The sequence below is a fragment of the Cheilinus undulatus genome, linkage group 22 (assembly GCF_018320785.1).
Source record: "Cheilinus undulatus linkage group 22, ASM1832078v1, whole genome shotgun sequence".
NCBI lineage: Eukaryota > Metazoa > Chordata > Actinopteri > Labriformes > Labridae > Cheilinus > Cheilinus undulatus.
Genome location: NC_054886.1, coordinates 11,175,618 through 11,191,258, shown reverse-complemented (window position 1 = coordinate 11,191,258; position 15,641 = coordinate 11,175,618). Strand labels below are relative to the sequence as shown.

General features: G+C 37.7%; 1 protein-coding gene across 1 annotated transcript; it reads left to right on the top strand.

Moving 5' to 3' along the window:
* Positions 1-8,046: 8,046 nt before the first annotated feature.
* serpine1 (serpin peptidase inhibitor, clade E (nexin, plasminogen activator inhibitor type 1), member 1) lies at positions 8,047-14,634 on the top strand. Its single transcript, XM_041780043.1, has 9 exons — positions 8,047-8,116; positions 10,785-11,023; positions 11,243-11,467; positions 11,579-11,773; positions 12,110-12,308; positions 13,233-13,333; positions 13,420-13,506; positions 14,031-14,114; positions 14,218-14,634. The coding sequence occupies exons 2-9, from the start codon at positions 10,786-10,788 to the stop codon at positions 14,262-14,264; spliced, it is 1,176 nt and encodes a 391-aa protein (XP_041635977.1). The 5' UTR covers positions 8,047-8,116; position 10,785; the 3' UTR covers positions 14,265-14,634.
* The last annotated feature ends 1,007 nt before the right edge of the window (positions 14,635-15,641 follow it).

The following is a 15,641-nucleotide window of genomic DNA, read 5'->3' as shown; positions in this document are numbered from 1 at the left end:
AACAAAATGTTCACGTTGTTAAGGAAAATATTACCAAATACAAACAGGACCATTAAGGGTCATCAGAAGACAACCTTTGGAAAGGAGAAGTGGATTTCTTTCTTTATGTAAGAGTGATCAGGAAAAAGTCCGTCACAGCTTCTGGTTTAAACAAAGTGTATGTATTGATGGCTAACCCTCCAGAGGTCAGGGTCAAATGAGTCACATGGTCATGATATTGTAAAGTAGAAATGTCTTTACATAAGAGTATTTCCTCCTGCATTATCTTCAGAGGAAAGAGATGTAGAAATACTTTATTACTGCTGGTGCAATCAAGAGCAAATTTCAACAACATATAACACAATCATATCAAGTCAGAGACATCCAGGGATTAAAATGAACGCCACTGACTGACGTGTGATTTCAGCATTGGCACTCTAACATCCACCTCAGCAGGTTGAATATTATAACAGCAGTTGTCTTAAGGGTATCTGTGTTTACTTTGAATAATGTGAGGCAAACGCATGATACTCCCGCCCTGATAAAAGGATCCGCACTCTGTGAGGAGATCCCTAAACCCAGTTCAGCTGTGCTATTTGACTCCATAGGTCAACCATGCAGACTGACAGTGAGCAAAAAGACAGAACTTTACCAGAGGTGTCTAGTGGGAGCCTCCTTCATCATCACCAGCATCTCAGAGCCACCCCATCATCCCTTCCTATTCTAGTGTAACCCTCACCCCTCACCAGTTCCACCAACGTTTCAAAAGTTGCCAACAAAGCCCCACTATTTGGCAAAAATAGAGAGAAGCAGCTCCCAACATCTCCAGCTTCTGGAACCTTGCTTTCCTCAGCCAAGTTGATGTCATCCCTTGAAGCCTAGAAGACATTCCAGCCTCCCCTTTGAAGATGATGTCTTCAAAGTTCATTAAACATTCCATCCTTGCCAGTGAAGAAGTAGTCATTTTTTGTATTTAAAAAACTATCCTTTTCTTTAAAGATTATTTCATCTTTGGGGGGTTAGGGTTAACCCTTACTTTCCACCCGTGCTGTTAAGGATGGTATTATCCATTAAGCCTTTAAAACACCCCATCCTTGCCTTTGAAGATAATATCATCCTTTAAAGCCTATAAAACATTAATTTCTTACCTCTAAAGATGATGTCATCATTTAAAGCCTATAAAAATTCCCTCCTTGCCTTTGAAGATGCCATTGTCGTTTAGGCTTAGAAATCATTCCATTTTTGCCTTTGATGACTATGTCATCCTTTGAAGCTTATAAAACTCTCCATCTTTGAGGTCGAAGATGATGTCACTCTTTAAAGCCTGCACAAAACATTCCCTCCTCTGCTTTTAAAGATGGAACCAACCATCCTTTAAAGCTCATAAAAACATACTATTCTTGCCTTATAAGGTGATTTCATTCCATCCATGCCTGTGAAGATTATGTCATCACTTCAAACCTATTCCATCCTTACATTTGAAGCCTATTAAACATTTCATCTTTGACATTAAAGTTTATTAAACATTCCATCTTTGCATTTAAAGATGCCATCCTTCAATGCTAAAGATGTCATGCTTTATAAAGTTTAAAGATGACCTCAACTTCAATGGCAAGGATGGAATGTTTCATACACTTAAGAGGCTGACATCATTTTCAATGGCAGAGGGCAGAATGTTGGTGGAGTTTGGGATGTTGAGGTCTTTTTTCCTCCATACTTGCCAAATAGTAGGCCATAGTTCGCAACTTTTGCAAAAGTGGATGGGTCTGGTTCAATAGGGAGCAGTGAAATATTAATATTGATGCCACACACCAGACACCTGAAGATTATCTAGTTGAATAATCAGCAGAATCAAGTCTTAGATCAGACTGTTCCTTCTCAGTTGCTGTGGGGGAAAATCAGGCACAAAATCAGGCCTGAGGCCTGTTCCAGACTGGGGGCATGTTCACAGCATTTTGGTTTGCATGTCAACAAGTGATAGCTTTTCGACAACCTGCATTATCATTGCATCTCAAGCACTGAGAATCTTGAGAATAGAGGGCCTATTTTTCCCACTGCTGGTTGTGTCTCTCAGCTAAAATGGACAAAAAAATGCTGATAGAGAGCCATGCTCACCTTCATCTAACAGACATTTAACAGGCAAATTAAAAGCTTGCTTGCACTTCCAATTTCAATGTAAAAGCTTGTCCTTTTTTGTGCAGAAGCTCCCCTCATTATCCAGGATGGTTTAATTCCGAATTTTAATTGAGGTAAAAGTGATGAAAAATGACAGAACTGTGACAGCAGGAAGACAAACATGCTTTTTTATGGAATATTCATCCACTATTTCGTCTTGTTGCAGTCCTTTTATTCTTGGTTTATTTAACCACTTTGATTTCTGCCTTTTAAAACCATTAACCATCATTTAACCATGGCTTATCAGTAAAACACTAAACACATGCTGTTTATACAGGGAGCCTATTAATATTACAATAGATAATCTGATCCCTATCAGAGCAGAAACAGGAGTTATTTTTATATTCATTGTCTCTGTTTGTGATGTTGTGTTTTGTCTTGGCAACTGTAGATTCCCATGATCCCTGAAGCCCCCGCAGAGTGGTGGGCGGGTGGTACGAGCCACTTTTCCATTCACAGCCACATGTGGAATGTACCAAATCCTCAGGGGACAGGGGAGGGTCAGGGGGGTTCATAAAGAGAACCAGATGTTACAGGGGGAGAGACGATGATGGATGAGTATGTTTTAGATGACAGGAAGTCAACAAACAGACTAAAAATAACTCCTGATGTCACTGATGAACCCCCGTCTTCATGTGGTCGTTATTCATCAACCTGAGGCTCAGCAAACCAGACTCTTTGTTCAGTTTAACGAGGGTGTTAAAGGGTTGCGTCATGCCTTTATTCCATGCTCTGACATCAGGCTGTCTGTGAATTAACCCACCATTCCTTATATGAACAGGTTCATCGTTTAGCTGTTCCTACTGTAACTCACCAGAAAGTCACAAATATAGAATCCAAAAAGACAGAGAAGTTAAAAGTTACTGACATATGTGAAAATGAAGAGATAAGAAGCTCTTCAAGAGATACCATTAGACTCTCACTGTGCCTCCTGAACAGCTTTTCTCCCTCATGATGTCATAAACATGCTTTTAAAGGACACGCTGATGTACCCTGATAAATATACACTCACAGAAATATTCTTAAGATTTATGTATTTTAATTGCATATAAAATTCCCATCCATTTGAATTACTTAGATTTAACATAAACAGGCCAATAAACTTTATGTGCTGCATATTTGTCACTCTAAATCACACTAGATTTATGTTAAATCTAAGTAATTCGAAAGGATGGAAATTTTATATGCAAATATACACATAAATCTTAAGAATTGGCCTAAATATTTCCGTAAGTGTAGTGGGGTACTGGTTAGACTGGAATGACAACTGGAGGTCTAGACTAGCCCACATGCAAAAGGCAAGGAAGGAATGTTTGATTGACATAAGAGGATGCCATTATCTTAAGACAAAGGACGAATTGTTTTATAAGCTTTGATGAAATTATCTTTGAGGAAAAGAGTGGAATGTTTATAGACTTTAAGGATGTCCTCATCTATGAAGGCATAAGATGGAATATTTTCTACACTTTTAAGGAAAATACATCTTCAAAGGCAGATGATTGAATGTTCATTACACTCCAAAGGATTATGTAAACTTCAAAGGCAGGGAATGGAATGTATTATAAGCTTTGATGACATCACTTTCAAAGGCAAGGATGGAATGTTTTATAGACTCTTACGTATGACGTTGTCTTTAAAGACAAGGATGGGACATTTATTGGCTTTAAAGAATGAGCTCATCTCTAAAGGCAAGGATGGGATGTTTATAAACTTTGGGGACGATATCTTCAAAGGCAGTAATTGGTTTGTTTTGTAAGCCTAAATTAAATTATCTTCAGGGGCAAGAATGGAACGTTTGAATACTTTTGAAAATGACATCCTCTTCAAAGCAGAGGGAGCAATGTTTTGTAGGTGTTGACATCACCCTCAAAGGTAAGGATTGAATAATTTTCAACTTCAAGGATGAAATCATCTTCAAAGGCAAGGATGGAATGTTTATAAACTTTTAAAAATGGCATCATCATGAGGACTAAATGTTTTATAAGCACTGATGACATCATTTGCAAAGGCAAGGAAGGAATGGTTATTAACTTTGAGGATGGCATCATCTTTAACAGCAGAGGATGGAATGTTATATTCACTTTAAACAATGTATCTTTAAAGGCAAGGATGGGATGTTTTCTACATTTAGAGTGTGACATAGTTTTCAAAGGCAAGGATGGAATGCTGCTGAAGCTGGGGATGTTGGGGCCTTTTCCCTCCTTTTTTGCCAAATAATAGGCCATTGTGGCAACTTTCCAGTTCCACCCAGTCTTCCAAAAAGTTGTCAAGTCGTGTTCTAATAATGAAATGAAACTGACAACTCAATTCAAGACGAGTTAAGGAGGGAGCCTTGATGTATTGTTCATGCATAAGCTGGTTGAACAGCTGGCTCCTGTTTGAGAAATTTTCCTTTTTCTATTTTTAATTTTGTTTTGAATAGACATAAAAATAATAACAATGTTGATTTTATTGGTGATCCATGCAGGCTGACTCTAACACATCCTGGAGCTGTAATCCTATCCCCCTCCCCATCACACGTACACCAGTATTCCCAGTCGAACTGATCATCTCCATTTCTGTTTGTTCAGTCTTTATTCTCTGAAGGGAAACCCAGGACCATTAGAGGTGAGGCCGCTGACACACAGGAACTAGTAACACTCTCTGGAGTTTGAAGAGGAAAAGAGCACTCATTCAGGAGTCTCATTCTTTGGAAAAAGCTTGCTATTCCTCGCTGTCTGCCACACGCTGCTGAGTCGTCCCATCAGGAATGTTTGAAGCCATACGACCATGTTTGGTGTTTTTATGTGTCACCCCTGCCTCACCCGTCCATCTCAACCCCCCCCCCAACCCAAAGAGAGAGTCCGGGCCGTGACTGTAAATGGACGATGAGCTAATGTTAAGAGTCCATGAATGTGCCAGTGTGCTCAGTGTTAAACTAATAAAGACAGTCATTAATAAGGAGGTTTTACACCAATATGCTCCTGATGCTGGTTCTCCTGGAACTTTCTATCAGAGATCTTCAGCTGCAGGATGGTTTAGATTTTTATTTTGTCTGAATCTATGATTACACAACGAGCAGACTTCTGCTGGTCCTGCAGGAGGAGATCTCTAAGATATGATTCAAAAGTCTGAAAGCTGACTGATTCATGGTTAATGGTTTTAACATCCACACTGTCAAAGCCTGCAGGTCACCTCAGGTAGGACAGGAACGTGTTCAAACATGACAATGATCAGGATGACAGTGTGGAAAATTTTACTGTACTACAACTGACTTAGAGGAGATGAAAACTGAGAATGTTTGACTTTCCTCTCAGAAATTTAGCTGAAGTTGATTTTAACAGGCTCATTTGTTTAGCAGGAAAAATCTTTAAACTTTGATTTTTAGGCCTTCAAGCTCTGATGTATGGAGGCCCTGAAGGGAAACTGCAGAAAAAAAAATCAAATCCAATGCAAAAATATTTTACCTGATGTAAAAATCTTTGAATAAATTGCAGACATATTTACCAAAATGAAAAAATGTAAATATTTATGAAAAAAAAAAAACATTTCAGCTGGTGCAAAAATATTTACAAATATTTTAAAGCATTTCATTTAACATTATTCATTTAATAAATTTGTTAAAAATAGTTGCAGACAAGATTATTAAACAAAAGCAAAAATACGATTAAGTAAAGTAAAAAAAAAAGATGCAAATTAAATAAAAATTGCAAAATAAAATCCCTAGTGCAACAATTTCATAAAATCAAATACAATTTACAAAATTAAAACTTTATTTATTGCAAATAAAAAAACACAAAAACCAAAAAAAAAAAAAAAAAAATCAAAGTATGTTAAATATTTAGATAAATGTAGAACTGATGGAATGGAAAAATAAATTACATTTTAGAAATCCACTAAGCAGTCAAAATGCATAGTGACAATTTTGTCCTGCTAACCTATCTTTGTTATCAGAATAGAGTTTACAAAAAACACACACACACAAAAAAAAGAAGTGGAATCATTTTACAAGCAAACTAATGAAAATGTGAAAATGGCCTGGAATAAAACAATGGTTCTCGTATCTTAATATTTTGTTGACCAACCTTTTGAGGCAATCACTGCAATCAAGCGATCTCTGTAACTCTCAATGAGACTTCTGCACCTGTCCACAGGTATTTTGGCCCATTCCTCATGAGTAAACTGCTCCAGCTGTTTCAGGTTTGATAGGTGCCCTACACAGATTCGAGACACCCTGTGCCAGATGCAGCAAAACAGCCCCAGAACATAACCTTTGGAAGTTGTTCTGGGCTCTTTGGTTTCAATTCCTATCATCCATCTCTTCAATTTGTCGTCAATTTTCTTCTTGCGGCTACTTCTAGGGTGGTTGGCTACAGTCCAGTAGCCCTTAAACTTCTGAATAATATGTGCAACTGTAGCCACAGGAAAATCAAGCTGCTTGGAGATGCTCGTATAGCCTTTACCTTTATCTTCTAATCTCCTGGGACAACTGCCTCCTTAGCTTTCTGTGGTTCATGTTCAGTGTGGTACACACCATAATACCAAACAGCACAGTGACTACTTTTAACCCTTTAAATAGGCAGACTGACTGATCAGAAGTTTGAGGACACCTGTGATGCTAATTATAGAACACACCTTAGTTTAACATGTGCATATAGTCAAATTATTTTACATCTTTTCTAGTGATACCATCAGTTTAGTAAAGGCCAGTTTCATTAGTTGTTTTTTTAAAATGATTCTGTTTAGCCACAATTGAAAAGCTCTGCTGATTTTTGTTATTTAATGTTCACTACATTTTTATTTATTACTCATGCCAGTTTGTTGTCATTTCAGTGACCACTGTGGCTTTTTCTTTCTTTAACCGAAGAGATCCAATTATTTTGTCCATATGTGTAACATAATATTTGGATTAAAAAGCTTGTACAGTCCTACTCCATCAGATGATGTGTTGGTGCATTTGACTAAAAAATGAATTCTCCTCAGTTCATTTCATTCTGCTAACCTCTTAAAATACTAGCGTATCCATATGCAATAATAACTAATTTATTTAAAAAGATTAGTTTAATATGGTTAATATTAAAAATAAAGTTAGAAATCCATGGATTCTTTAGATGTGTGAACAAATTAATAAAAAGTGAAAATAATTAATTTTGTTATCATATATCATTACTGAATACAAAATTGGATAACTGAAAACTTGACATTCATCAAAAATTAATAAAATAAAAAATAGATGCGTTTTTGTGTGACTGATGGAGTTGACAAAAATCAAGATATGATGGACAAAAAAGCCAGATTTTGAAAAACAAAATATTGAATTAAAATCTGTTCCTACACAAAACTGGTATTTGAGACCTCAGCCTACACAAATATCCACTTTATATCATTAAAGCAAAGATATTTATATTTACTACGTTGACAAATGTCACCATTGCACAGTTTAAATGATTAAATCAGAGTCTAAATTGATCAGTAGTATAAATAAATCTCTCTGTCCTCCAAAAACAAACATTAAAATTCTAACATACCAACCTCCCGACTAATCTGCTGGTTTTGTTCTTCTGAGTTTATTTTTTACCAAAAACGTTTCAGTCATTTCCTCATCAGACTCTAAAACATTTCTCTGCAGGAAAAAACAGAGATAGAGACTAAAAACCATGACTCCAGCTTCCTGAACCCACCGCTCAGATCTGTGTTTGAGTTTAAGTGTGTGTTACAGTGTGTGTTACTGTGTGTGCTTAAGTGTGTGTTTACGTATGTGTTGTAGTGGTGAGTTTCCATGCTCTGTCATGTTTGAGTGAAACAGGAAACCAGACTCAGTCATGACTTCATGTCTCTGTAGTGGGAGGAGGAGGAGGAGGAGGAGGGCCTTCAGCTCAGCATATAAACAGAGGCAGGCGTTCAGACAGGAATAGAAGGACTGGAACACTGACAGAGACTGAACTAACCTGAGACGAGACTGAACCTTCACTACTACTGCAAGGTAAGAACAGAAACAGCTGGGATAAATATTTAATAATTAATTATCTAACATGCAATTATTGAAGAGTTTGATGTTTTTAGTTGGAGTGAAAGAAAAGAAGGAGCTGAATCAGCAAAATGAATAAGGAGCTCCTAGAATAAAGACATCACAGCCAGAGTCCAAACACTGGAATAGTAACTCAAACCATTAAAACTATAAATTTAAACATCTGTCCTCAGGTTAGATACTTTAAATAATGCAAAAGCATGTTTTACATGATGGTGGCTGCATGATTAAATATCATCATGATTATATTTATATTTATTATTTATATGTATTATTTATATAGATGGGTCTAAAAGAGGTTGGCGTGGGTCTCTAATGCCTGTTCTTTTTCTAAGACTCAAAATTTGAAACAAACAAACAAAAAAAAAGGAAATAACACACAGCTCCATGAATAATGAATGGCACTGCATCTACAAAATTATTTTTAATTAAATAAAAGGCAAAAAAAAGGCAGCAGGCAGCACCAGAGGGGATTTGTGTTTTTTAAACATGCAATGATTGTTGATTTTTATCGTTTAATTTTGAGACTCAATGAAAATCACAGAGGTTTATTAAGACATGTTTCTGCTATGAGTAATCTGAGTTTGTTTAAAATGACTTAACTCCATCTAAAGAAGGGCAAAGCTCTCATAGTGTGACCAAACTAATCATAGTGAGTGCTATTGCTGTAAATGAGGTTTTAATTCATTATCTCAGCTACAAGCATTAAGAGATGGGAAGTAAAAGAGCAAATACATGTATCTAACTCAGTTAAATGGCACAATTTCAGGAGCAGACATTCTTTTAATGGTTTAAATTTTCACAAAATCGAAGATATTTGACGATTGATGTTATTACAATTAGAATTATCATCGTCAAAACAACAATTTAAAGTACTAGTAAACCTCTAATAAAAATACGAAACCATAACAATACTCATAATCAGTTAAAATCAAGATTTCTAACTTGATTATCATTATAATCCATGATTCATCAGTTAATAACCATTATTTATTTATTTATTTATTCATTTATTTATTAATGTATCCCTCTAATCTGAAGTCATTAATCCAATGTTTCTATTTTCAATCTCAAATTCAAACTGCAATGCTTCATTCAAAGAGCTAAGCAACACAGAGCCAGCTTAAATGCATTTACAGATGGATACAAATATATATTTGACAGAGCTGGGCTAAATCAAAAATCCAAAATAGCTATTTTAGCTCTATTTTTCTGAGTTAATAAAACTCAGTCACTGAATTAGTTAAGAAGGTCCTGTCTTTGGGGAGCAAAACCAATACATATTGGATGGTCTTCTGAACATGATGGAAGGGGACTTCCTGGTTCAGAGTGATCTTCCGACTATTGTCACCTGTAGTCACTGAAGTTGGCCTACCTTGAGTGACAGAAAGATTAAAGTCTGTGGTTTTTAAGTGTAGGAAAATTTCCACACCACAATTTTAAAAAAGTAAGTTAGTTATGTAAACTCAGTTTCAGCAAAAATTTTGATTATATCCGAAGTGTTTGGTTTGACAGTGCATAGCGGGTGACAATTTGCTACCATACCAGTGTATGTTTGTATGTGCCAATGACGTGTGTTCAGAGCTGAAGAGAGTAATTACGCAAACATACAGTGATGTCACAGCGCTGACCTTTGACCTCTGGCTGCAGCTTTACTGTGTGACTCTTATTGACATGTGAGCTTAAAAATCGATGTCAGACTGCTCTGATTTTCCATAGAGCACATAGATCCAGCAATACAAGCACAGATGTTACAATCTCTGCAGAGAAACTGACCACATTTGTCTGTAGTAAAATCTCTCCTGATGATGATTTTTAAGCCTTTTTCAATTCAGCAGGATGTTTTCACATTAGGCATATTTGAGCCGTACAGTTCCTGCACATTTTCCCATCAGTAACATCATTCTGTACCTGAGCACAGCTACTATGTATGTACACAGTCTGATACAGTAGATGGACCTATGAATGGAATGTTTAAGCTTTGATGTCATCATCTCTTTGAAAGACCTCAAAGGATGACATCATCTTCAAAAGCAAAGATGAAATATTTTATACACTTTAAAGGACGACATCATCAAAGGTAGAGGAGAGAATGTTGTTGAAGCCGAGGTTGTTGGGGCCTTTTCCCCTTCTTGCCAAATTTTAGGGCCTTACGAGGAACCCTCGCTCCTCACCAGTTCCGCCCACTTTCCCAAAAGTTGCCAACTAAGGCCTGGACTTTGGGGCTAAATATGCTCAGCTCCTCGGCTTCTTCACTGACTCATAAATGTTGACTGAAAACAGGTGTTTGGCATTTCTAGCGTTGTTGAGTTCACCTTAAATCAGAAACAGAAACAGAATGGAAAGCATTTTTTCCCACGGAGTCACCTCAATTTGTTCTTTTCTGAAGAACATTTTCTCCTTATGACACATGGGTTGGATATTTGAGACTCAGAGCAGGTTCACTTTCTTTAACCACCCACAGTAACCTCAAATATTTAGGACTTTTCCGGAATAAATCACCATGAACCAGAGCAAGTTAAACACCCACAGTAACTGCAGATATTTAAGACACCTCTGGGATAAATCTCTGAGAGCAGGTTAACCACCCGTAGTAACCACTGACTCCTTTTTTCTCTCCCAGGATGCATTGCGTGTATGTCTTCCTCATCCTGACCCTGAGCAGAGCAGCCCTCAGCTCTCTGCAGGACAAACAGACCGACTTTGGCCTCAAGGTGTTTTCTCAGCTCGCCAAGACCTCAGCCAACCAGAATGTGGCCGTCTCTCCGTATGGCGTGGCCTCAGTGCTCACCATGGCTCAGCTTGGCGCTGCTGGAAACACAAGAAGGGCCTTAAACGCTGCCATGGGCTTCTCTCTGCAAGGTGAGTGATAAACTATGGAGGCCCTGAAGGGCAAGTGCAAAAAAGATTCTCTATTCATTTAAATCAAATGGTTTGGCAGTCAGTTGAATGTTTTCATGTTTCAGCAAATATTTTTTGAATTATTTTGAATTTATACATATATTTCCTTTTTGCATTTTTATAAAGATATTTTGCATGAAGGTAAATACATTCCTATATTCTAAAATTATTACTATGTAGAGCGTGGGATGTCCCGGCAGCAGCGTCTCCTGCAGAGAGACCTCTCCAGTGAGGATGGCGTGGAGTTGGCGAGCGGCATGATGGTGGAGAGGAAGATGAGCCTGGAGAAAGGATACCGCCGGGCCCTGGCCAAGGCCTTCCAGACCCACCCACACCAGGTGGACTTCACCAGACCAGATGAGGCCATTGGCGTCATTAACGCTTGGGTGTCAGACCACACAGCAGGTACTCACAGCGCCATGGCAACTGCATTCTGAAAATTCCTCTAAAGCTCCGTCTGATCCGTGTTTGGTGCCCTACTTTTACTCCATTCCTTTTCTGTCCTCTCTCCTGTAGGATCAATCCCAGAGTTCATGGCATCTGGCTCTCTGTCTGATGAGACCCGGATGGTTCTCCTGAATGCGCTCCACTTTGAGGGTCTCTGGAAGGTTCCCTTTGACCCTAAAATGACCCAGGAGAGAATGTTCCACTGCGCTAACGGCAGCTTAGTACCCGTTCACATGATGAGGCTCACCAACCGTTTCCACTACGGTACGCTCAGAGGTCACGCAGTCATCTTTAGTCCGCCACAGGAACTTTAACCAGGAACCTTTAGAGGGAACTTAATCACTTGCTCCTATTTACCTGGTGCATTCATAGTTAGAGGATTAAGGTCTTTATAACTGTATTTCAACCCCCTTAAAAGTCCCTGTTAGGTAGACTCTAACCAAAGCCTTTGACCCTGTTTACACAAAAAAATAACAAGGATCAACAAGCTCCAAGAACTTTCAAGTTAATTTAGCTTAGTTCCTGGTACTAACAGTGCATTTTTGATTTTTGGTTCCAAACATGGTTTTCCCTAAAGTGACCCCTTCTTTCAATCACCAGGTGAATTTGTGACGTCTGACGGTGTTGACTACGACGTCATCGAGGTCCCATACGAGGGTGACTCACTGAGCATGCTCCTGGTGTCACCTTTTGAGCCTGAGGTTTCACTGAGCACGCTCAGTGCAGATCTGAGCAGCGAGAGGATTCATCAGTGGAGATCAGAGCTGAGGAATGTTAAGAGACAGCTGGCTCTTCCCAGGTGAGTTTACACCCGCCTGAAGATTGTGGGAAATAATTTTGTTATCCTCAAAAGGATTTTGTATGGAAGCCCTAAAGGACATGGATTCAAACATTTTAATTTTGTTCACTTTGTGATTGATTGTTTTGATATTAACTCAGTCCCCTTTCTATCTTTTGCCCTGGTTTTTCAGTGTCCCTTACTCCTTAAACAGTATTACAGAATAAACTCAAAATTCTGACTTTGATCTCAGAATTCTGATTTTGATCCCAGAATACTGACTTTGATCTTAGAATTCTGACTTTGATCTCAGAGTTCTGACCCAGAATTCTGACTTTAATCTCAGAATTCTGACTTCGATCCAAGAATACTGACTTTGTTCTCAAAATTCTGATTTTGATCTCAGAATTCTGAATTTGTTCTCAGAGTTCTGACTTGTTTTTCATCAAAAGATGGTCTAAAGTGATGAATTAAAGATTTATGATCATGTAGAAGACACAAACAAGTCTATCATAAATGTTGAGACACTTTTTTCCATCTCACTACATTTCCCACAATCCTAGCATGTCATAGGAGCATTTCTGATTGGTGGAGTGTGAATTTCTGCTTTGGGCTGCTTACAGTGTTGTTACCTTTGTGAATCTGAATAGTAGACACTAACTTAACAGGACTACTACATATACAGATACAGAAATGTATACCCCTGAAGGGTTTGGAAGTCTAAAGATATAAGTTGTTGAGTTTTGTTATCTCAAGACATCAACATTAATAATAGAATCACAAGAAAATAACCAGAAATGGTCCATTATTGCAGGAAAGCTCAGTAATGTAAATAGTTTGGATGCATGCCTCTTTATAGTTCCTTCTTTTAAGGTAGCTTGGTGCTTTTTGAATAAGATCTCCAGCTTTAATTAACAAGATAAACTGAGTATTTGTCTACTGCAGGTTCACAATGGACTCTGAGGTGAACTTGAAGTCGACTCTGGTCAACATGGGTCTGGGTGACATGTTCAACCTGGCGACCGCTGACTTCACTCGTATCACCAGTAAGTTAAACTCCAGGGAAACACACCAATAATGTTTTTTAAAGCTGTTAAAGAGCGGTGTAACTGATATCTGTGTTTGTGTGCAGCTGACGAGCGTCTGTGCGTGTCCAAAGTTCTGCAGAAAGTGAAGCTAGAGGTGAACGAGAGAGGAACCAAAGGATCGTCTGCCACTGGTAGGTTCAATATTTGATCTAAAGCTGGCTATATAGTGAGGGCTATATAGATGATTTTGAATATTTGCTCTCCAAATGACTGGAAAGGGTGTAGTAAGGGCCAAGAATAGTTTGCAAAAGAAAATGATGTGCAAATTAATACACCAGGAATTAAATGTCTGGTGTTTACTGAAGAGGGCTGAGGCCACTGTTTTTTTGTTTTGTTTTGTTTTGTTTTGTTTTGTTTTTATAAAGAGCCTTTTACATTCTAAGAATTGTGACTTTGATCTCAGAAATTTGCCTTTGATATTGCAATTCTGACTTTGATCTCAGATCTTTTTCTTTGATCTCAGAACTTCAACTTTGATCTCAAAATTTTTCTTTGATCTTTAACTTTTGAGTGATTCCAAAATTCTGAATCGATAAAAAGTTAAGGAAAAGACAAATCAGCAGCCCCAACCTCTTTTGTATGTGTCAGATGAAAGAATCTATCCCATCACTGAGACGGGTCTTGTTAAACCTGACATGCTTTCTTGTCTTTTTAGCTGCTGTAATGTTTTCTCGTATGGCCGTGGAGGAGCTTACTTTGGACCGGCCATTCCTCTATCTCATCCAGCACAAACCTACAGGTAACACAGGGCTTTTATTTTGAAATCCTACAACATCATCCATCTCTATAGGACCACAGAGATGTGACTTATGCTGTTTTTTTGTTTGTTTGTTTGTTTTCAGGTGCCGTTTTGTTTGCCGGTCAGTTTAACCAGCCTCAACAACAATAACCAGAGGATGAACCTTTACTCCACTGTGTCTGACTACTGCTGCTTCAACTACATAAAAATGGACAAAAACACAATAACCAGACAATGTTTACAAAATTAATTCACTAGCTAACACAATAGACATAGGAAATGAGATGGACGGGGATTTTCTTTGTTTTATGCGTCTATTTATTTCTCTGAATGTTGGAGGACGATAAGATGAAGAGAAAATGAAGGAGAGCCGATCAACTTTTTGGACATGATTGCACTTCTGAAGGGACATGAGGACCAAATGGATTTATTTTGATTATTTTTTGTGATGTATATTTTTGTAATTGCTCATATTATGTTTGTATTTACAGTATTTATATTTATTAAAGGATTATGTTTTTACAAAGCTGCTGTGTCTGATTTCTGTGGAGGAACAATGCTGCTCTCTGGTGGTCAAAAAGAGGCAACCTGGCTCATAAGAAAGAGTAGATTAAGCTGAGGTTTGCTGAGGTTTCCTCAGGATTTTTATTTCTTTATATACCATTTTTAGATAGCAAACATGTCAGAGTTTTTCATGCAGCACACAATAAACGATAGTTCTACATAAATATAAATATACTGATTATTATATATTCTAAGGCTCTCAGGATCCAACAGATCAATCACAACTAATAACAGTCCATTATTATTGCATTAGTGTTTAATATCTCATTAATCTCATGCTTTATTGTCCCTTTCAGCACTGGTTTGACTCAGAAGGGGGGCAAGGGAGCAAACCATACCCTCCTGGTACCCCAGTAGTTAAAAAAACAAAGTGAAAGTGCCACCTTGGATGCACCGGTATGGACAAAATTTGAAAAAATTACTTTTAAGTGGAAAGAATTTGACAAAATCCCTTCTTTGGTTCTCTCTACATGGGCAAACTTTGACAAAGGAGTCTTCTGTGCAAGTGGGCAAAAAATTGGCGAAAAGCAGCATCAATGCATTAAAAGTGGCAAAAGGGGCAAATAATGGTGAAAAAGAGCTAAAATTAGCTAAAAGTGGCAAAAAAACAAACAAACAAACAAAAAAAAAACATAGTGGCAGTAAGTGGGAAAATGGGTAAGAGGAGCAAAAAGACACGTCAAGTAGGTGTGAAAAGCGACCAAACATGGGTAGGAACTTTAAACATGCACCAAATTAATGAGTACATGAAATGAATTAACCACATTAACCTCTCTACATTTCTTTAAATTTGGACAAAGTGTTTAAGTAATTAATGGTAAATTCTAATTATGAACATTTTTGTTATCACGAGTCATAAGGATTACATATTTTTGTTTTTTAAAGATCGTAAAATTTAAAGTGAAGAAAGGAAGTATACTGTCCTTTATTCGCTCTGCTGCAACCTGAAATACCAAACTCAGG